At 45.6% G+C, this 23,458-nt stretch overlaps 1 protein-coding gene across 4 annotated transcripts; it reads right to left on the reverse strand.

Annotated features, from left to right (window-relative positions):
• Positions 1-571: 571 nt before the first annotated feature.
• On the reverse strand, positions 572-22,047 carry SLC27A1 (solute carrier family 27 member 1). Of its 4 annotated transcripts, none has more exons than XM_034792028.1 (13): positions 21,829-22,047; positions 19,265-19,432; positions 15,032-15,426; positions 13,537-13,698; positions 11,553-11,622; positions 10,598-10,689; positions 10,321-10,430; positions 8,198-8,407; positions 7,701-7,827; positions 7,297-7,434; positions 6,658-6,822; positions 5,271-5,417; positions 572-2,726 (listed from the first exon to the last, which is right to left on the reverse strand). In XM_034792028.1, exons 1-13 carry the CDS (start codon positions 21,834-21,836, stop codon positions 2,569-2,571), a joined length of 1,950 nt encoding a protein of 649 aa, XP_034647919.1. In that variant the 5' UTR covers positions 21,837-22,047; the 3' UTR covers positions 572-2,568. The 4 variants fall into 4 exon arrangements, with proteins under 4 accessions (XP_034647919.1, XP_034647921.1, XP_034647918.1 ...); XM_034792030.1 differs by having other exon boundaries at positions 21,796-21,941; XM_034792027.1 differs by lacking the exon at positions 21,829-22,047 and adding an exon at positions 20,601-20,825.
• Positions 22,048-23,458: the final 1,411 nt, after the last annotated feature.

Consider the following 23,458-nt stretch of genomic DNA (forward strand, 5'->3'; position numbering starts at 1 on the left):
CTTCCAAGCCATCGGGGGAGTCCCTGAGCGCTCAGCTTGCACGCTTTTCTCTGCCCTCACACAGGGTAAAAACTCTGGTGTCGTCTCAGGCTGCCAGGAGCTGGGGCTTTACCTAAAACACCAAATATCACCAGACTCCCTGTCCCAAGGGTGGGGATTGGTCCTGCTTTGAGCAGGGGGTTGGACTAGATACCTCCTGAGGTCCCTCCCAACCCTGATATTCTATGAGTCTAAGGTGTTGCTTGGTCCCCAGAAAGGGCCAGTGCCACCCACAGGGTCCCTCTGAGGCAGTGAATAGTTCCTCAAGAAGGACTGCACCTCCCCTATCCAGACATATCAAGTCCCCTACCCCACGTGCATCTGCTCTCACCCTCTCTTCTCATCCCCCTCAATCTATCCAAAATATTGTAATCAAAAATCATCTTTCAGGGCTATCGCTTTGAACTCCTCTCACCTCCACTCTTCCTTCTTCAGTTATAAACAGTAATAAAGTAGTTAATTTCATGGATTGGATTTTCTGGTACAGAACAGCCCATCACACCAAATAGAATAAGTAACTTTCATTCATTTCTAAGTTTGTTTTAATGTGTTCGTTTTTATTTCTGAGTTTGGTAAAAACAAATAATAGTTAGACAATATAGTGATCAGTTTTAAAACAAAATTGTTTTTCAAAGTTTAATTAGTCAATACATGACATCCTTTAAACTACAAGAAACTTTAGTATATTTAAAGTGATAGCCTGTGGCTGGTGAGCTCAGTTCCCAAACTGCAGACTCCCTCATTTTGTTTTTGAGCATATTATAGTTCCAGTTAACTAGGTTCATTCTTACCATGAATGACTTTCTTTAATGTCTGTCCTGATAAAAGGCACATTCCAGATTTAAAAATAAAAATAAAAATCAGTATTTAAACCATTGATAATGGTCCATTAAACATTAAAACAATGTGTTTCAAAAGCATCCGCAAAACTTTATAAAAATATTTTAGATGAAGCATTAACTCCACCAGAGAAAGGGCAGAATGAAATTTTTTCTTATGCTCCATGTAGTGTCATCGAAGTACTGTAATTGGAACTGCACAGGGTGCAACAGAATATGGTCCTTCCAGTATAAATTGCATAAAAAGTACTAGTCCACTGAAAGTTCCTTAAGGCATCACATGGCTGGATACACCAGCAGTAGCTGCCATTATCTGATATGGTAAATTCAAATGCCTCCAAAATAAGGGAATGACCAGCTGCTCAAGACTACACAATTAAAATGAGAAAATAATCCATTGTTAGGACAGGTGGAAGCACAGCAGACACACATACACCTGTGAAGGTCAATCCCTTTAATTCTCCAATTTTAAGAGTTACATTTAGTTCTAATTGTGGCAAAAGCACCAGGAAAACAAGTACATCTGGAAATGTCTGTTAATGGACTTGCCCACATTAAAACAGAAGATAAAATTCTAATGGAGATTGGAGCAGACATTAAAATGATTATGTTCTGATTTGCCTTGTCATGTGGCCTTCATTGGTGTTCAACAATTGCCACTCATTTCCAGCAGATGGCAGCACAATTTAAAGATAAAACTACCAGTAGATATAAAAATAAAATTAAAGAAAATACAGCAGCATTAAAATTAACATTTCCTAAGACCTCACATTAGCATTAAAAGGTGTAACATTACCATGCGACTCCTCTGTCAAGACCAGCCATTTACCTCATTGTCGCCTAGTCCAGTAACAAGTTTAAATACATTATGCCAGCGAACAATGTCCCTAGGCAGTGACCCTGTGCCCTAAAAAATTATGCTTTTTAGCCATTTACACCCAATCAACTTTCTTCAGTGAATTAACAACCTGTTTATTCTGCAGACCACAGTTTGTGAAGATTCAGAGAGACTGCACTCCAGTGGTCAACAATCTGATTAATTCCCAATCCTATTATTATTTATTATCATAATGCTTAGAGCCCCAGTCATGGACCAGGATTCCATTGTGCTAGGCCCCATTGTACAAACAGAATACCTTAGGCAAATGAATGATAGACACTTTAGAGCAAGACTTCCCACTACAGCGAATCTTAGATGTGTAGTTAAGAAAAAGAAATGCAAGGTGGGACAATCAAAGTCTCTACCTGAAGCAAACATGCTACTAACTAAAGGTCTATAGATAGCAACATAAAGTTGAGAGAGAAAGCAGAAGGAAACCTGCTCAGGGCATAGCATTTCTGTTCAGTTACATCCTCAGGATGTTACAATAAATAATTCAGACCATAAACACTTCCCATGTTGCACAGAGTTCCTCAGTTTGTAGTGGTTACAAAGAGAAAAAAATATCTCTAGATAAAGAACAGTAGAGAAATAGCATGTCTATGCCCAGGATAGGAATACGTCACAAATTAATGTGCTTAAGTCATGTGAGGACAACATCCTAAACCCCAATGAATTTGTCATAGTTGCCGATGCATTGCACGAGGACCTTGCACTATTTATCTAGCAGGAATCCCTCACTTTCACAGGCAGGATCCCTTCTTAAACTAGTCAGCAGCGTTTCCTGCAAGACACACATCCCAGACCAGATCACAGAGCGACCTTTCTGGCACGGATCCTCTCAAAGAGGCATTCATCCAATGGAACATATTTTCCCAACTTTAGATCGAGAAAATATAACCGGTCTGATGTTTGATGAGGGTCAAATCCTTCTCTTTGTAAACGGGTTTTCTGGATTTTGAATGTGCCTTGGAAAAGAGAAAAAAACACTAAAGTGAAAATTTTCAGAGCTGGAAACCCATGGAAACAGAGTTAGGAAGATAAATGTGACCAACACACTACTTGTTATTGGTGTTAAACCTAGAAGCCAGGTACTTCTCACCACCATACATCAGAAGTAACTCTACTGGCTGGTATGAGATGGGATGAATCAGGCCCTAGATCCCTTGGGATCAGTACAAAAGACAAATCACAATCCATTCATGGTATATGTGCTACAAACACCATAGGTATTGTTTCTTCAACCTCTGACAACGCACAATTGAAATTGCACAGATCCTGTACTGTGTTCTTGACCTAAGCCAGTGGTCACCAAACTGTGGGGCATGCACCCCTGAGGGGGACATGGAGGAATGTTCAGGGGGGTGGCATGGTGGAGCCTGGGCCAGCCCCCACAGTGGGTGGAGAGTGCCACCCAGCTCCGCCCTGCCCCCAGCTCCACTCTGGCCCCACCCCCATCTGCAGCACTGGCCCCGCTCCTGGCCGAGGCCTAGCTCCCAACCGGGGGGGAGGGGGAGAGAGGGGGAGACAGAGACTAGGTAAGGGGAGGGGCACGCAGACAAAAAAGTTTGGGGACCACTGCTATAGCCCAAACCTTCATTACAGGGACATTGTGAGGCATTGTTCATGTTTGTAAAAAGAACCTCATGATGCAACATGCAATATATTGCAGGTGTTGTAAAAATGTAAAATTTGGATTCCTGTAAGTGCTGTCTATAGCACTGAATCCAACTGGCAATGTTTTGAGGAGTTCAGTGGCTCAGTTAAACCTATTTGCTGCTTTAGAGATTATGGTATGTGGAAAGAGTGGAGGTGGGAACCCTGATGCTTTAATTACAAGGTCAGTCTTTAGCTGTCATGTTGAAAATCTAACCAACATCTTCCTGGCTGCAAAGACTGACAGCACATCCCTTAGAATAAGGCTGAGATGCACCAGGAAGATCAGCCTTTTGATGGGGCTGGTAGTTGCTGCACAGTGGTGAAATTTCTGCCATATAATTTTCTTTTTGAAAGTTCATGTAGCTTCTGTCTAATAATTAATAAAGGCTTTTATTCAGGTTTGTAACTATTTCAAAATCTCAATTATAGATCTTGTGTCATACTGGTCTGTCATTTCTGCCATCTAGAGTTGGTTGATATTTACTATGTGTGAGCTATGTAATTTCTTGCTTCCACTTCTTCAGAAGACTAAAAAAGAATCCTCCTGGAAAAGAGACAACAGCCACCTCTAAAGCTGTTTAATCAGCTGACCAGGCAGTTAGTCACCGTATGAGAAAGCGTGAATGTTTGCAAAATCTCCAGCATGAATGAGGGCAAATGATCGGGTATTAAATATTCTGTGCAAGATGGAGTGGCTAGGGCAATTATACTCGGACCTCAGTGGTTCAGGAGCCAAATCAGCAATCAATATTACCCAAAAGAGCCACAGTCGTGTGAATTCATTGTTTCATTTACTATAGTACTGGTCATATTTAAACAGTATAACAGTGGCAATATTTAGTGTATATAGCGGGGTGGCCAAACCGTGGCTTGGGAGCCTCATGCAATTCTTTTACAGTTAAAGTGCGGCTCAGAGCTCCCCACACCCTCACTCCATTCTCCACTTACCAGACTAGGTTGGGAGGAATCTGGGGGCTTCTGCTCTGCGGGGAGGGTAGTCTCAGGGCTTCTTCCCCACAGGAGGCGCCTGCCAGGACTTGGGGTTTCAGCAGGCGCAGGGCCGAAGCCCCGAGCCTTGGCAGGTGCGCCCTATGGGGCTGAAGCCCAGCTCTCGAATTTCTGAAGATTATCGCACGTGGCTCAGTGTCAGTAAGTTTGGCCACCCCGGGTATGTATGTGGGTATATGTTATTCTCACAGAAAATGAAGTTGATAACATAGTAAAAGCATCCTGACTGGCTAATAATTAAAATCACACTGTGTTTTAATGTGCTGCAAAGAGCTGCAGGAGACACATTAAAGAGCCACTTGCAGCTCACGAGCCGCAGTCTGAGTATCACTGAGCGAGGGAGTTGCGAAAGCCTTCAGCAGATTACAAGGACCCTTTAGATTGTTTGATAGATAGCTACATTTATATTCCCAAGTGCTCTACTGCTGGCAAACGGCTCCCACTAACCCATATATAGAGCTGGCCTACACCACAGCACTGAACTCAGAACAAGTGTTAGAAAGCACAAAAATCTTTTCCTCTGCAAAGGTCTCTTCAGTTAATGGCCTTGGTCCAGCTATTCTCCTGTATAAAATTCAACTACAGACATTATTTCACTCATGTGCAAAATCCAGCAGAATCACAAGTAATCCATGAAAGAAATACAGACAGACCGACCCATGGCAGCTGCCAATTAACTCCAAATAAAACCATCTGACTAAGTGCAGGTTTCTTATTGCTACACAGTACAATTAAGCAAGTGGCAACTTTGACACTTTCCAAGTTTGAGCTGAACTCTGGGGTCTGAAGGTTATTGACACATGCATTGCTAACAAGAAAAGAACTTGCAAGTGACCCATCAGTACCTGTGGTGTCAACTTGAGGCAGGAGACGAAGAAAGATGGGCCGTGCATAGGGAGGCAGTACCTTCTGTAGCTCCTGATACAAAGCATTAGGACTCAGTTTCGCTTTTGGATCTGCTATTGCTGCCATTCCAGCTTTCCCTTCAACCCCTGAAATAAAACAGCAGAACTCAAGAGTGTACAGGACAGAGAGAATGGTGCTGGATTGGACTTTAGACACTGGGTACAGGTGTAAATACAGATACCCACCTGAACCTTACCCTTTTCTCCCTCAGTTGCAAGTGAGGGCAGCATGAAAGAGGTACCATGCTTTAACCATTGTGGTAGGGAACTCCTTGCAATTCTGATGGACTTGGAAGGAAACCACTTCCAGCCCTCCTCAGTCAAAGGTAAGGTCACAATGTCCTTATCTCAGAAAGCTAATCCAACTCCATCTTGTTAAGCTTCCTCCTCCACCCAAACTCAGTTTGCAATAAAACCAAGGAGACTGAACAGCCTTTTAATGGGAACTTTCCAACCAGACACTTGCTTGAAACACAGTTTCCCTTTTCATAAAGGGACTTTTCCTCTTGCTTAGTGTAACTTTCTCCAGACCCTTTATTTGTGCCCAGAGAATTTAAGAGCCATTTATTTATGTTTTATAAAGGCTCATTTTGTTCTGTATCAGTTCCTCACACCAGGGACCCAGGTAACATGACTGACAGCTATTGGGAGATACAGCAGACAAGTCTCTCAGCATTGGAGTGGCAGCTCCCAAAGTGAGCCCAGTGACAAGCATCCCTCCAACCCCATCCCCACTCCCCTGGGGATTATACCAAGATGCATGTTTCTGTATGGAATCAAACAGGAGTCTCCATGGAATCCTGAAGATTACTTTCACCAAGAATTTCTGCTGAGCACAATCTATATACAGGCTGAGACATCAAACACACGAGTCTCCTCCTTCCTATTTCTCATCCTTAAACAAGCTCTTTCTTTTTAAGAATAAGTCATTATAAACCAAGGTGGAAAGCATGCACTAAACACTCCAACACTGAGCTGAATTATCTGGAGATCAGAGCTCTCTGGGCACCCAGACAGATTGCTTCTTAGTTGGATTCAACCACTAACGATCACACCTTTCCCCCATGTGTACTGATCTCACCAACAGCAGCATAAGTTACAAGTACTGATTAGTGAATTATCCCTGGGGCCTTCATTTCACTGTTCATGATGAGTGCTGGCCAAATCAGACCCCTCTGTTGCCCTGCCTACCTTCCCCCATTTTGGGGCACCCTACTCCAGCAGAGATGGTCAATTTCAAATTGTCCTGGGGAATAAGATACAAAATTTGTATATCTGCCTGACTTGCCTCCCCCCTGAATCGTGGGAGTTCTAGGTCTCTAGTTACCTGGTACCTCCACTCCATACACGGCAACATCCGTTTGACTGAGGATGTGACTCAGGATTCCCTCTACTTCTGTGGTGGAGACATTTTCCCCTCGCCACCGAAATGTGTCCCCACTACGGTCTTTGAAGTACATGTAACCAAGTTCATCCATCACTAACACGTCTCCTGTGGGGAAGAGAAGCCACAATCAATCTCAGTACTTGATTAAGCAACACTAGGCCCTGCCTTTCAGCCCTTGAATATGCCATCTAGGTCCAGCACATGCAGTTAAAGAGAAGACTATTCCTACCTACCTCCCAAGGGTGTGGAGCTAAATCAGTGGCCATTTCCCCAGTGCCTACAGGATCTGCAGCTGGAACAGGATGAGGGAAAGAAACAAGAGAGAAAAGCTAAAGCAATAAGGGGTGGGGTAGAGAGACTCCATCTCTATGGGTTTTCTGTTTCTAGTTCATACATTCTATACTGAATCTAGAATACTACACAGATGGCAGCAGAACAAAACCCTAAGGTAAGATTTCTTGTCAGCCTCTACAAAGAGCTGATTAAACCCTGGGAGCTCTAAGAGCCATTTCCCCTGTCCAGTGACTGAAACATATCTGTGTCTAACACTGATGAAGCCAGCACTTGTTCTGACAGTACCTGAAAGGTATGCCCGGTCCCCTTTTTGGAACACATTGCATGCTATCTTCTTATTGGTGGCACTCTCATTGACATAGCCATCAAACCTGCGCAAGGGGTCCTGCTGGTTTATTCTACCCACAAGAAGGCCTGGCTCCCCTAGAAAAAACAGGAGAAGACCCCATGAGATCACAACTGCTAACAAGTTTGGCCATTGTGCTGGCAGTTTTTGCAACACAGACTTAATGCAAGTTACTATATTGCTGTATGATATATTTTGTTGAGCTGGGCTACTTTTGAAGCAGAGACCTGGAAGTGAAAGGCTTCATATCCCATTACTCGTTCCTTGAACCAGCTAATGCCCATCTGGTATTCTTGTAGAACAGTTAAAGCTTTGAGAACTTGGTGTACACAGTAACATTTACCTGGGCAGCAGGGGATGCAGAGCCCACTAGAGTCGCGGATCAGCTCCATGGTGTCTTCATTTACCTTCACCAAGCGAATGGGATAAACATTGGGCAAAATCCGGCTGTTGAAACCACAGGCTCCAACCTTTCAAGAGATGGCCCAAGACACATGAGGAAGTGAAGGGCTAAAATTAATCATTTAGCCTCTGAGTTGCCTGTTCCTTGTTATATCTGGCTGTCTACCTTCTCCTAAAAAAGGTGTGGGTGGGAATTTTCTAATCATTCCCTATTAAAAAAGGAAATCATCCCCCACCACCACCAAGATGAGAATTTGTCCTGTAAAAGTGGCGCAGATAAAAACAATCACAGATTTAGCTCCCTGCAGCCCAGTGATAGGGTCCCAAAAGACACTGTGCAAAGCAGCCAAGAAAACAGGCAGAAAGTACATCTCCCTCTGTACTGTATCCTTCTTACTATACATTTCTCCCCTTGCACTGTAGCCACCCACTGCACACCTTTCCATCCAAGTTAGCAATGCTGCAATTACACTCTGTGGCTCCATAGAACTCCCCAATCTGTTTAATTCTGAAGCGCCTTGTAAAGTCTTCCCATATTGTGGGTCTCAATCCATTTCCCACTGCAAGTCGCACGTGATGTTGTGCTTCTGCCTCCCGTACTGGCTGGTTCAGAAGATACCTGCAGATCTCCCCAATATATTGAATAATCTGAGGAAGCAAACACAAATATAAATCAGTCTCCACGAGACCTTTATGATGCCCTGGGAACAGCTGAAACATATGGATATAGAAAGGTAATCCCATAAATAATGCCGCTATCTCAGCACCTCCATTATTGTGGTAATGTCCAGAAGGCTTAATTACAATTGGGTATCCTTCTGCTGGGTACTGCACAAATATAAAATAACAGTCTGTGCCCCAAAGTGCTTACACTCTAAACAGACAGAAGACGATGACAAGGAGTGAGGAGAGGGGTACTGCATGCAAGCAAAGTGACTAGGGTGATGGGGGCACAGTGCTAGTGCCATTTCCTGAATATTTATTATGGGTCATGGTGTGGAGCAAGGAAAGGAGTTAATATGACTAAGGCCATGCAGAAATGGAAGGAAGGGGGATAATGTGTGGTAGGGAGGGAAGGATGGAGAAGAGCACAGAGGGTGGGGAAGTGGCAAGGCTGGCAGTAGAGGGACTGCCAAGAAGGGTGGGGAATGGAGGTTGGACCAACAACCAATCAGCAGAGGGGAAATAATACCCAGAGTTCAAATCAAGTGCAGTGTGCTAACAATACTGGTGTCCAAAGACCCTGCACGTACCTCCCCTTCTTGCAGCTGCTGCTGAGCAGTCTTGGCTGGCCTCATCCCAGAAAGTCCTGTTCTGCTTCCTCTAACCATAGTTTGCATCAGAGGATCTCAGATAAGCCCCTCTCTCCTCACCCCTGGAGGAACCTGCTGTGCTCCTCCCCTACAGTTGTTATCCTGAACTCCAGCGAAGCTCATGCCTGTCCAAAAATGGGCTGCTCCTAATCAGAAGGTCCTTTTAAGAGCAGGGGCTCATGGGAATGCTGCTTTTTTGGGTCAGAATGCAGTTAAAAGTGGTTCAGAACAAGCATCTGGAGCCATGGGCAATAAACATAGAACTTTCAATACCAGCCTCTGAGATACATAAGAGCAATGCCAATGGGGGAGGAGAAAGAAGACTTGTGATCAGTCCAGTCCTCCCCGTATTGTGCCTGTCACGCTACGTATCAAGCAGAAGATCCTCCTGTAGTAGATCTGCCTGCTATTAGAAGACAGATAGTCGTGTTTAAAGCCAGGATTTAGCTTCTCTCAAGCTTCCACACAGACCTCAAAATAGACATCTGGAACAGGCTTTCTGTCAAGTAAGAAACTCTCCAAGAGCTGAGAGATTCCAGATGACTCCTCTTCATGTGCCAGCAACCCATTCTCTGACTGTCTAGCTCCAAAGAATGTTTGAAGTTACTACACGTGTGTATTACTAATTGCATTATTGCAAAAGTCAGAGGTGTTAGGGCTGGGAAGGGACTACTGGTGTGCTCATATTTTATATCTATATGGAGGTTATGAATCTTATCATTCATTTTTCTATATTGTATTTTAACAGGACTATAGATAAAACTCCAGTGGCAAGTTAAGCTCATTGGAATTGTGAAGTTCGGGGCAGAATTTACCACTTCATCTCTATGCACCATATTTCCGGATATTCCTCTTTTGCTCATTTAGGAATGGACTGGCTAAAGATGTTAGACTGATTGATGTTAGTCCAGCGGGTTAGTAAGCATGCTCTATATCGTCAGGTGGGAAACCCAGATTCCACTTCTTGTCTTTGTCTCCTGTAGTCATCAGGACCTGGAAGCATCACAGATTTGGCAATGAAGGGCTTACAGGCTAAAGTCTCAGGAGTGGTGGTGGAGCTGAGGTGTGATGCTAGCTGGAGAAGTAAAAGGGCTTGCAGTTGAATGCTTGAGGTGGATGGCAGGGAAAAGTCAGAGCTGATACCTGGAGATTCCCTGCTGAAGCTAGAAATAATCCCACTGCCCAAATTAGTTTGCTCCCATATACTCCAGGCTGCAGAAACATGGCAGAATTCAAGACACTGCTTACTGTGCATTTGTATTTTGTACAATCATCCCAAAAGCGACTGGCTGAGAACTTCTTCCTAATCACCACAGTGAGGCCATGGATTAGACACTGTCCGACTCCCATGATGTTACCTGGAAGACAAAGCAGGGCAGGATATCAGTGCTGGCTCTGGCTTCAATCACTTTGGATAAATTCATTTACAACAATACTTGAAGGTCCTCAACAGCACCAGAAGCCACCTGGGCATTGGGATAGGCAGCAATACTGTGAACCTTTGCTTTCTGAGGAGGAAGCATACCTGCGGAATGATAGAGTGGCAGGCAGTTGTAGAGGATATCCTCAGGGCGCATTCTGTAGGCATAGTACCCAAAGGCAGCTATGCGGTAGTACCTGCAAGAACACAAGGGATGTTAAGGAATGGAAATGAACACAGCACTGAGGGCTTGGCTACACTTGCAAGTTAGAGCGCATTAAATCAGCCTTGGGCGCCCTAACGCCTGAAGTGTCCACGCTGGCAAGGCATGTAGAGCACCTGGACTCCGTGGCTGGAACACCCCCGGTAATGCATCTCCACGAGAGGCATAGAGCTTGCTGCACCCTGGCTGAAACGCCAGGGTGTCAGTGTGGACAACATGTTGCATTACTGCACTGTGATTGGCCTCCAGAAACGTCCCATAATCCCTTGAAGTCAAGTGGCCACTCTGATCATTGTTTTGAACTCGGCTGCAGGCATGCATATATCCCCTTTCAAAGCTCTGTTTCTGACAGCACTCTTATCTGCTCTGAGACACAAAGCAAACCATTACTGTGGAATGCTCCTGCTGCAGAGGCAGGTGTGTGTGCACGCGCGTGAGAAAGAGAGACAGACAGACAGACGATGGCGGCTGATGTCGGGGTTTCCCCCTTCCCCCGCCACTGTTTGAACTTACAAGACAGCATGCTGACACACTCTCTGCCCCCCCAAAACACACTCTCTCCCACATAAACACTCCACCCCACTCCCCCATTTGAAAAGCACGCTGCAGCCACTTGCACACTGGGATAGCTATCACAATGCACTGCTCTCTGTGGCATTGCAAGAGCTGCTAATGTGGCCACGCCACTGCGCTTGCAGCTGACAGTGTGAACGCACGGCAGCGCTTTCCCTGCTGTCATCTCCTAGGGCTGGTTTAACTCCCAGTGCTCTACATCTGCAAGTGTAGCCATAGCCTGAGTATCACTGAATGAAGAGCAGCTTCTCTTCAGCTCCTCACCTGCTGTGCACCACAATGGCAGCCTTTGGCATTCCTGTCGTGCCAGATGTGTAGATATAGAAGAGCCGATCTGGAGAACAGAAACACGAGCCAGGCATATGACAGATTCTCTTCAGCTGTTTAATCCCTTTTTCTGTGCAGGCTAGGTTTTAGCTTTGCTTCTATCAGTGATCTGCTGATCACGAGTGACTGCTTTGATCTAGTGCTGGCACAGGAGAGGGTAAACTGATATTGTTGGCACAGAAGCCACATTACAGCCCTAGCAGAGAGAACCCTTGATGCCAGTAAACTTCACCCATAAAAACAGAGGGTGAAAGACAACCTCAATTCTAATCTTTGAATCAAGAATGCAGGGCCCTAAGGGCATGCACTTTTCTTCTCCAAATTGCCTTGGCATTAGGCCAACTGCCTGAATCAGATGCTACTGGGGAGATTTCAGAGTAGCCGCCATGTTAGTCAAAAAGAACAGGAGTACTTGTGGCACCTTAGAGACTAACACATTTATCTGAGCATAAGCTTTTGTGGGCTAAAACCCACTTCAACGGATGCATACAGTGGAACCCTAAACCTAACCCAACCTGTGAATTCCTTTGACTAAAATGTCAAGTCTCACAAACCCCCTCCTAAAAATTAATATTTCCAGGGATTTTCTCCTTTACCTGAGTATAAATTATAAAAGCAGTGATCTTGGAAATATAAAATTTGTTTTTATGACATGTTTATTACACACTATCACTTATTAATCATTACAGTATTTTTATTACATTATTAAAATGGCAATACTCTTCCAAGATCTCACTTTCGTAGCTTGTATCACTTTGAATAAGCCTGTAGTAAGACAAGGCTCCTATGTTTCATCAAGGAGTATCAGATGTGAAACAGCAGGAAGGTATTTAAGAAGCCAACTCAAAGAGTTCCTCCTACACAAGTATTCAGGCCTTGAGCAGTCCAGGCAAACACCGCATGTTACAACAAAGCTTAAATTTGTTTTTTAAATTATTATGAAGAACAATACTAGCTGCCAATTTAATTTTAAAAACAGCAAAAAATACCCACCTCCCTTTCAATTTCTTATAAGGAGTCTTGAAGTTTAAAATCTCCTCAGTGCAAGAGATCTGCTTGCTTTGATCTGCTTAGCTCTTGGAAGTCCAGGCTGCTAGCCCTGGGCTGCCCAGGGTCCCTAGGGACAGCTCTGTCGCCATTAGGGAATTTTTTCCAGAGAACCCCCTGTAACATTTCACGAACCCCAGTTTGGGAACCACTGTCCTACAGTAACAGTTACTAAAATGGGAGGAACACACTCACCAACAGTGTTACTCATCTCACAGGTGTAATATAGCCTATTTCTGATTCTATTAAACATGAAACACTACTATCTAGCCAGTTCCCTTTCTTTCTTTTCTCCTCTTCTCCACAAGAGAATTAAAAAAAAAAGAGAGAGGGGTGAGGTCATTAGTAATGAAACCAAACCACACAGCCTACATATTAGGGGAAAATTGAGGGAATCTCTATAAATAGGAAAACCCTTCTTCACCTTTCCTAAATACGAGCAGGCTACTCATCTGGTTTCTCTTGATTTTTTAGACACACACACAGTTATAGAAAGTCCTTCCTCTATTACTGGTACCAGATCCAGATGAAAGTGATTGGAGTTGAGGGTCATGGGTAACAGCACTCTCCTTCTCTCAGTTAGTAAAATATATCCATTCTCAAAACCTAGGAAACCTTAGGAAGCCAATGAACTCCAGTGACAGATATTCACCCAGAATATATTACAGTTAGGATGCTGCCTTTTGCCAACTTTTAGCCTCACTTTTCTCTTTTATACATGGTGGTTCAAAGTTGGGCTAGGATTACTCTCTCCTTCACTGCTTGCTTAGTTGCCCATTCAGTCATTACCATGTCCCAAAGGAAGGACTCCTTGAGTTCCAGGTCTCACACTTATACATTCATCACAGGAAAATAAGCTCACTGAGAAACTTACCATCTAAACCTTTGGCTGCAATCTGATCTGGAGGAGATTTCAATGCAGTACTCAGCAGAGGATCAAGGTATTTAGTCTCCACAGGGACAGAGTCTGGGTTAAAATCTCCAGAGCAGAACTTCACCATGTTCTTGCCCAGCATCCCATTCACTTCCGATATCGCTGCAAAACACAACTACCTCGGTTACAACAAGCACAACAGTCTGGGCCACAATAACAACATTGTCAATACTGACTAATTCTTTCTTTGCATCTAATAAGACATCTGCAATGCCAAGACCAGAAAAGCCAGAGACCTACTGAGATACCTATCCAAGTAATGCTCAAATTACCATGACCTCAGTATCCTAGATCCAACATGAGACCTTACTGCAAATTTAGGCAAAATTATCTTTTTATCCATTTTTGTCACATGAGCTGCAGCTCAGCAGTCTAGAAGGATTTCAAGGCCAGTGGTTCAAAGATACATTCAGAATCCCCAAATTAGATATGTTAATAAACTGTGGAAGAAAGTTTAGGTCAACAGCAATATAATGCACTATGTCCAATATAAAGAACAGTGTCCAGTCCATATACTTAAACTCATTGTGTAGAAGAGTGGTTCTCAAATGAATTTTTGCTGCAAATTCACAATGGCTGCAGTTTTTGACAGTTAAAATTATACTAGTGACACGCTAATCATGTGGTTATTTGGAAGTGTCATGTAAATAAAATAATAAACCTTTTCGATGTAAGGAGTATTTACTATTAATACCACAAAAGTTACAGTTATTATGAAGTATGTCAAAGTATTTTTAAAAAAAGTTTCGTGCCCCCCAAAAGTCGTGGAGGCTGCATACGAAGTCCTTGGTGCTGCACTTGAGAATCACTGGCGTAGAGGACACACAATGTGAAGTTAACCAGAGATTATAAAAATACAACAGGATAGGAAATGAATACACCTAACATTACAGATAACCTTCCTTTTCTCTCTGTGCACAGATGCAGAACTTCTGGCATGCAGAGTTTCTAATCCTCTTTACAGCTCCAAGGAGACCACACCTAACTAATGAACTCAGTCCTGGGCAACTCAATACCAGGAAGACACTGACTTAAGAGCAGAAGTAACATTTGGAGCTACCCACAATTAGGGTGACCAGATAGAAACTGTGAAAAAAATGGGACGGGGGATGGGGGATAACAGGCGCCTATATAAGTCCAAAAAAAACGGACTGTCCCTTTAAAAACGGGACATCTGGTCACGTATCCACAATACTACTCTTATCCATCATGTTACAGACTTCTCCCCCTTTAGTAACTGATCAGCAGTGACTCAGTTTTCCCATTCTGTTCCCAGTGAAACCCAAATGAGGGAGGAAAGGAACCTTTCTAGGAAACATGCCCTAAGTCCTTACTCAGAACTACTACTAACTTCAGTGAGAGCTTGCCTCAATCAGGACTAAGTAAGAACTTCAGGAGTTAGTCCTTAATGTGTGCCAACTCTCAGGTGTCTCACCTGCAGCCAGCTCTCCTCCAAAGATCACAGCCTTTGCCCCTGAGGTTGTCACACAGTAAACCAAAGAATCCAGACGCAAATTGAAGTTAATGAGAGCTGCCTCAATACCAACTTTTGCCATCCCAAGCCAGAGGCCCACAAACTCGGGACGGCTCTCCATGAAGATGGCAATGACATCACCCAGACGGAACCCCTGCTGGTAGAAGAAGTTAGCTACAGCATTGGAATACTCATCCAGCTGCCGGAACGTCCATTTCTCATCACTGGCCTCATAGATCAGAGCCACTTTGTCAGGGTGCCTGCAGACGACATCGTGGAAGATCTTTGGAATAGTGTTTTTGGTTCGCTGATGCTTTCGCAACTCATACTTGACTCGTATCAGCACCGAGAGGCCACTGCAGCAAGGAGAGGAAAGTCATAATTCTAGCAGAAAGTACAACACACCTCACATGGTTTAACATACAGTCCAATATATTTTGACTCATGCTTCTACACTGCTGTATGCGGCTTGAAAATTTCACTCACACACCGAAGGGGGGGGGAAGGGGGAATAATCTTTCCCTGGAGAGTTGGGAGCCCCAATCTATTAATTTCTGCAAAATCTAAGGTTTATTGTTAAATAAAGCAAGTTTCTTTCTAGCCCTTATAGTTCAGCACTTACAAATGTGAACCACTGCAGTGCCATGTTCCTACAGTTTCTGGGCCTCTGCTGTCCCCAAGGCTTCTCCTGCAACTTCAAAGTGAAAGTGAATAGACTAATCAGAGAGACAAGATGGGAGAAGTAATATCTTTTATTGGACCAACTTCTGTTGGTGAGAGAGACAAGCTTACACGGCTCTTCCTCAGGTCTGGGAAACGTACTCCAAGTGTCATAGCTAAACGCAAGGTGGAACAGTTTGTTTAGCATACGGAGTTAACACACTTCAAGGGACCTTTAAAGGTGAAGTGGCCAGTTAACACCTTTCCAGTCATAGAGAGGAAGGGGTCAGGGGAAGTGTGTGTGGGGGAGTTAGTGGATTATAGATTGTTGTAATAAATCATAAATCCTGTGTGTCTATTGAGTCCAGGATTTTTGGTGTCTAGCAAAGTAAAGAATTTAAGTTCCCAGGCTCCTCTTCTGTAGGTGTTGTGCAGGTTTCCTTTGAGGATGAGGACTGAGAGGTCAGTGCATGAAATGCCCCAGCAACTATGTGGGTGAAATGAGACAATCACTACACTCTGGAATGAACTCACAGAAAAATTATAAAAGACCAACACCATATCATCTATAGGTGAACACTTTTCACAAAGCGATCACTCTATATCCGACCTCTCAGTTCTCGTCTAGTGATGGCAAAAATCTAGTGAGCCATGACATATCCCTACAAAATTAGGAGGATGCATAACAGCACAAAATAAAAATCTCTATTGGTTACAGCTGATGGGAACATGGTATATATTTATGTACCAGTTTTATTTGACCTCAAGCCCCAAGACTTCTTTGGTCTGATTTGTCTATTTCTCTTTGTTATGTTGGATGCCAATAAAGTGGGAGATTTTTTTATCAGGATAAACACTGAGGCTGTGTCTACACTACAGACCTTACAGCTGCACCGCTACAGCTGTGCCGCTGTAAGGTCTCCCACATAGCCACTTTTTGACAGCAGGAGAGAGCTCTCCTGCCAGTATAATTAAACCAACCCCAACGAGCGGCCTCCTGCCGACATAGCACTGTCCACACAAGCATTTTTGTCAGCGTAACTTATGTCAGTCAGGGGTGTGTTTTTTCACACCCCTCACCAACAAAAGTTTTGCTGACAAAAGTGCTAGTGTAGACAAAGTCTGAGTTCATAATGGGACTCTAAAGTTTCTCTCAGAGATGCCTCCGGATCCTAAGGCCAGTCTTCCATAAAGAAAGAAAAACACACATTAGACAGAGGAGTCTGACTCATAGGCTATTGGCCTGAGCCAGCTAAAGCAGTGTTCTCTAATTGGAAGTTTGGACCACTGCTGTCCTACACAGAACAATGATTGCTGGCTATATTTCTGTTATGTTGGAGAGAGAGAGAGCACCACAGCGAGCCTCTTTAGACACTTAGATACACACAGACCCCACACACATAATCCACAGCAAATTTAATTTGAATACCTTAACCAAATTAAAAAAAAGACATGGATGAGACTATATTACAGATCCTTATTTTAAGGATTTCATTTAGGGGGACTGGAAAACGGGGAGCCTGCTTTCTCAACAAGGAAATAATTGCAAATACATTTTGTTTTAGAACAACGCTTGCCTGTCAGAACATGCTTTGCACTGTTCTAGTATTATGTTATAAGCTTAGTAATTTGCAGATCCTGTTGGAACACACAAAAGTATTTCCATAATTCCATAAAGAAAGTTTAAAAACAAAACCACAGCTTGGACATGTATCATTAACTCATAATCGGAGCTTTAACAGAACAGAGGCAGACTTCCCATGTAGAAAAGCCATACAATTGTGATTGGGGACGTTGTTTCTTGTCAGAGAAAAACCTCCAGTGTATTACTCTTCATATGCATCTTCTTACCATTCAAACCCCTAAACTGTTCCAGGAATGGTGGTGAGAGGTGGTCTCTTAATGCTGCCAAATGAAGACTGTGGGGGAGGGAGAAGATAAAACAATAGTCTACAAATAACTAGAGGAAGCAAACACTAAGGGGGGTGAGGGAAGAGATTGTTTAGGATTTATGAGGGAGTATAACTAGAAGTTAATGGATAAAATGAACAGATGAAAAATTTAGGCTGAGTAACTGAAAATCCACAGACTGAAATCTACTAGACCCTGAAATAGTCTCACAAGGAAAGGAGTGGTCTTTTCTGATTTCTCTAGTTTCTATTACATCGGTTATGGGGCAGGAATTCATTTCCTAAAATCTAACTCTGGATTCTTCACACTTATATTGTTTTGTTTCTGTTGAAGACACTCATGGTCTGTCTCAATTTCCATACTTGTTGTAATTTCTCAATAGACAGAGAATTAAATATGCTAAAACATACTACCATAGCATCAACACTCAAATGAGAATACCCACCTGGACCCTACTTTCCTAAAGGGGGGGAAGGTGGTGGCTGTATTTTCTCTATCATCAAATAGGAAATAGTTGTGCAACAGGAGTTTGCAAGAAGCCCCCAAAAGTTGAAAGGTTATTTATTATCAGCACCGTAAAAGTCTTACATCCCCATGACTGTCAACAGCAGGAACCCTGGTCAGCAAAGCCATAGGATGGGGGAGGGAGTTGTTTGAGAAACAAGCTGCAGGCATTTTGTGAGACTGAGCTGGCCTTTCATGGTGACCCTATACTGAGCTGTGCCAGAGACAGAACAGAAGAGCCTTTTCACTTGTTAGCTACCCTTTTCACATTCTGAAGGGGCTTTATTCTCTCTATTTATTTTCTGCCATTATTCCTCACTTGCCATGCAATCAGGAGGAAACAGTCCTTCAAAGTCCAGTGACAGCCACAGTAAAGCTAGGCAGTCTCTGGTGATCACAAGAGCCCTAAATCCTTTAGAACAAAGGCGTTCCCTCACAGAAGCCCAAGAGGCACAGAACTAAGTGAGACACTAATTACAGAGTCTCTGGCTGCCCCAGGAGGTAGGGGAGAGACTAGAGACTGATGTCTAAATCACAAATTATTTTTTAAAATCTATAAACTTAATCTTGACTGACTGTCCCTTAAACTTTAGCAGGAACAAGATACTTTGCTTCTGTAACACTTTCCACACACTTTAACAAATGTTTTACAAACGTCTTGTTACATTTCACAATCAGAACATTTCCTTAAGGCAAGTCCTCATTCTGAGCCATTCAACTTATCGGTGTTCCTAGATAAACTAAGCCTTTCAAGCCACAATTCACTTCCCCTCACATAAAGGGCAGACAAACAAAAAAAACTCTAACTGCAAATTAAACCTTGAAGCGGTCAAGCTTAATGACACAAAACCAATTTATTATAAGTTCTTACTCTAAGCACCTTTCCAAACATTTCAGGAATTAGAAGGTGGAAAGGTTTCAGCTAGGGTCCAGAAACATTATAGTCTTCGTAGGTATATTTCCAACACTCTAGGTCATAATTCCCCTGCTATGCTGCTAATGCAAGTTGTTAGAGTTGAAATAGATACAAATTTATTGCTAGTAGTGAAAGGTTATTTTATGGAAACACAAAACCAACACATTACAGAATAAGATGAAGGCCCGCAAAGCAACACTTACAAGAGATCCCTCAGAGCCGTCTTAAAGATGATACGGAGAAACCTCCATCCTCCACTGCCAATGTAAACGCCCAGTGTGGCTGCCAGACTCCATGACCAGGGCACACCAAAAAACCGCATAAGCCCAAGTGAGCCCAGGGAAGCAGTGCAAACCCCAATCATGTGCATTCTAGAAAGAGAGAAAAATTTAACTATGATCACTGCCAGACTCGACCCAGACCCCCTAACTGATCACAAACAAAAGTCCAGGGATACATCCTAGAAACTAGATGCACAGAGACATCACATTGTTCATGGGACTCTCATTCATAAATGAGTTTAGTGACTGACAGTGAAAGTGGCAAGATAACTGGGAACATGAGTCTTCCATTATTTCTCAAAAAATTCTAGATTATGCAAGTGTTTAGATTCACAAGTTCTTTCTGGATGGCTGACATGCCAAAACCCAACTGACATTTAGCCACAGGCCAAAATTATTACAACCCAGAACAGCTTTGAAATGGCAGTTTTCCAAACTAAACGAGGGCATTTTGATACAGAATCTGGATTTAATTATATTTATTTCAATTACCAAAAGACAAAAAAATAATCCACCAAACACAACATTTGCTATGTGTCTAAAATTTGGTAAAAGTGGATGACTATTAGTCAATGAATTTGAGATGGGATTGGTGTTCCTATCATCTTGTGATGAAGGAGTCTCCGAAACATGTCTATCTTAGAGTTTTATATTGCCACCCACTACCACAGTAACAGCACTTTTCACGTGAAGTCAATAGCAACAGCAAAATCCCTATTAGACTTCATGGAATCTCTCGCACTTCTCCCTTCTCAAGGTAAAAACTCTGCTTGTGGTAGAATTTGTTGTGTGTTTTTTTAGATTTTATGAATTTCCACTATATATTGATGGCAAGGGTTTACGTAAGAATGGCCATACTGGGTCAGACCAAAGGTCCGTCTAGCCCAGTATCCTGTCTTCTGACAGTGGCCAGTGCCAGGAGCTTCAGAGTGGATGAACAGAACAGGCAATCATCAAGTGATCTATCTACTGGACAGAAAGCAGTGTCAGATTTGCAAGTGTCCTCCTTATAGTGAAAAAGCACTAGGAACTTTTGTAATACCATGAATAGGAAAAAAAAAAAAAAAATCCCATTGTAGCACCCATCCCATCCCCCAGTGCAGATGAGGAGCAGGGAGGTGCATTAGTTCCACCATGGGGGGGAGGGAGTAAGGGGAAGTTTCCAGCATCTACATGAGGCAGAGTAAGAGGGACATGTGAGAAAAATCCTTTCCAGTGCCAATGGGAAATATCATCCGGACATCACATGGCTGCTTACACCATTCCAGGATGCTTCTTGCCCATCATGGGTACTGGGTTAATCCCTAGTATGGTCCTCTCCCCACAGGTACCTCAGTCACTGCCCTAGACCGTTCAGACATCTTACCACCTTCCCCTAGACACCACGTGGGATCTCTCAGACTTCACATCCAGAAACTATGCCTCCCAACCCTCCACACCTTCACCACTGTCAGAGCCTTCAGGTTATACCCCACCTCCCCAGGGAGCATGTCAGCACCCCTCAGACCTCACACACCTCTAGACACCATGCCAGCCCTACTGCTTCACAATCTCAAACCCCATCCATGCACCCCCCCACTATGTCAGGACCCGCCCATACCTCCCCTCCCTAGGATCATGACAGTTGGATTACTGAACCTACCCCCATACTCTATTCCCTAGGGACCATGCCAAACCCCTCCAGACCCACAGAGCCCACCCAGGGGCACCATGTCCAGCCCGACAGGGCCAGCCCTACAGGAACTGCCCCTACGGCCTGACCTCTACCCCCAGTACTGTATCAACTACAGTCACCAGCCCCCCGACATTTACCCACTGTCCCTAGGTCAGCCCTACAACCTCTACCCCCAGCCCTGTGCCAGCCCCCTGACATCTACCCGCTGCCCCCCGGTCAGCCCTACAACCTCTATCTCCAGCCCTGTGCCAGCCCCCTGACATCTACCCGCTGCCCCCCCGGTCAGCCCTACAACCTCTATCCCCAGCCCTGTGCCAGCCCCCCAACATCTACCCGCTGCCCCCCAGGTCAGCCCTACAACCTCTATCCCCAGCCCTGTGCCAGCCCCCCGACATCTACCCGCTGCCCCTGGGGTCAGCCCTACAACCTCTATCCCCAGCCCTGTGCCAGCCCCCTGACATCTACCCGCTGCCCCCCCGGTCAGCCCTACAACCTCTATCCCCAGCCCTGTGCCAGCCCCCCGACATCTACCCGCTGCCCCTGGGGTCAGCCCTACAACCTCTATCCCCAGCCCTGTGCCAGCCCCCTGACATCTACCCGCTGCCCCCCGGTCAGCCCTACAACCTCTATCCCCAGCCTTGTGCCTACCCCCCGCCCTGACATCTACCCGCTGCCCCCCCGGTCAGCCCTACAACCTCTATCCCCAGCCCTGTGCCTACCCCCCGCCCTGACATCTACCCGCTGCCCCCGACCCGGGGGACACCGCGCTCAACCGAACCTTTCCCGAGCTCCGACTCCCCCGCCCCGGTACCTTGTCATGCTCCAGCGGCTTCTACCCCCGCGCCAGCCTGGGCCCCGCCCCGGAAACGGCCCCAGTCCGCTAGCCAGGGCCGGGCCCGAGGGGCGCACAGGCTCTAGACGAGCAGATCATAGAGAGGAAGAAGCAGCGAGCACAGGGACCGGAGGGGAGGAGGAGCGCAAAGAGCCGGGGAGGGGGATAGAGGGGAAACAGAGAGCGGGGGGATAGAGCGGCTGGAGGGAGGAGCATAGAGAGGCGGGTGGGGATAGAGCGGCTGGAGGGAGGAGCATAGAGAGCTGGGGGAGATAGAGGGGCTGGAGGGAGGAGCATAGAGAGCTGGGGGAGATAGAGGGGCTGGAGGGAGGAGCATAGAGAGGCGGGTGGGGATAGAGAGGCTGGAGGGAGGAGCATAGAGAGGTGGGTGGGGATAGAGCGGCTAGAAGGAGGAGCATAGAGAGCTGGGGGATAGAGGGGCGGGAAGGAGGAGCATAGGGCACTTGGGGAGGGAATAGAAGGGCTGGAGGGAGGAGCGTGGGGAGGAACATAGAGAGGTGGGTGGGGATAGAGAGGCTGGAGGAAGGAGTATAGGTCGCTAGGGGAGATAGAGGGGCTGGAGGGAGGAGCATAGAGGGGCTGGAGGGAGGAGCATAGAGAGGCGGGTGGGGATAGAGAGGCTGGAGGGAGGAGCATAGAGAGGTGGGTGGGGATAGAGCGGCTAGAAGGAGGAGCATAGAGAGCTGGGGGAGATAGAGGGGCTGGAGGGAGGAGCATAGAGAGGTGGGTGGGGATAGAGTGGCTGGAGGAAGGAGTATAGGGCGCTAGGGGAGGTGATAGAGCAGTGGACTCCAACCTTTTTATGCCTAGGTCATTATCACTTTTTGAATTTAAGGGCAACCCCTGATCTACCCTGCCCTTTCCCTGAGGCCCGCCCCACTCACTCCTCCATCCTCTCTCCATCACTTGCTCTCTCCCACCCTCACTCACTTTCACCAGGCTGGGAGAGGGGGGTGCAGGCTCTGGGCTGGGGCCAAAGGGTTCACAGTGTAGAAGGGGGCTCTGGGCTGAGCCTGGGGCAGGGGTTTGGGGTGCAGGAGGGGATGAGAGGTGCAAGCCCTGGGAGGGAGTTTGGGTGCAGGCAGGGCCGGCTCTTAAGTTTTTTTGCTGCCCCAGGCAAAAAAGAAGAGTGCCCCCCCCCAAACCCCCGGCCCCCCCCCCCCCCCCCCCCCCCGAGCGCTGGGCCACAGCTCCCCGTTCCCAGCCAATGGGAGCTGTGGGGGCGGTGCTTGCAGGCAGGAGCAGCGTGCAGAGGGAGACCCCTGCCACCCCAGCTGTGGGGTTGCGTTGGCCGTTTCTGGGAGCAGCGTGGGGCCGGGGCAGGCAGGGAGCCTGCCTTAGCAGCAGCCCCGCTGCACCACCGGAGATCGCGATCGACTGGGAGATCCTCTAGGATCGACGTGTCAGTGACCACTGGGATAGAGGGACTGGAAGGAGGAGCATAGAGAGGTGGGGAGGAGGGAGGAGCATAGCGAACCAGGGGAAGGGATATAGGGAGGAGCATAGAGAGCCTGGGGAGGGGAGAGAGTAGGGTGACCAGATAGCAAATGTGAAAAATCGGGACGGGGGTGGGGGGGTAATAGGAGCC

This window comes from Trachemys scripta, chromosome 16 (genome assembly GCF_013100865.1).
Source record: "Trachemys scripta elegans isolate TJP31775 chromosome 16, CAS_Tse_1.0, whole genome shotgun sequence".
NCBI classification, from domain to species: Eukaryota; Metazoa; Chordata; order Testudines; family Emydidae; genus Trachemys; species Trachemys scripta.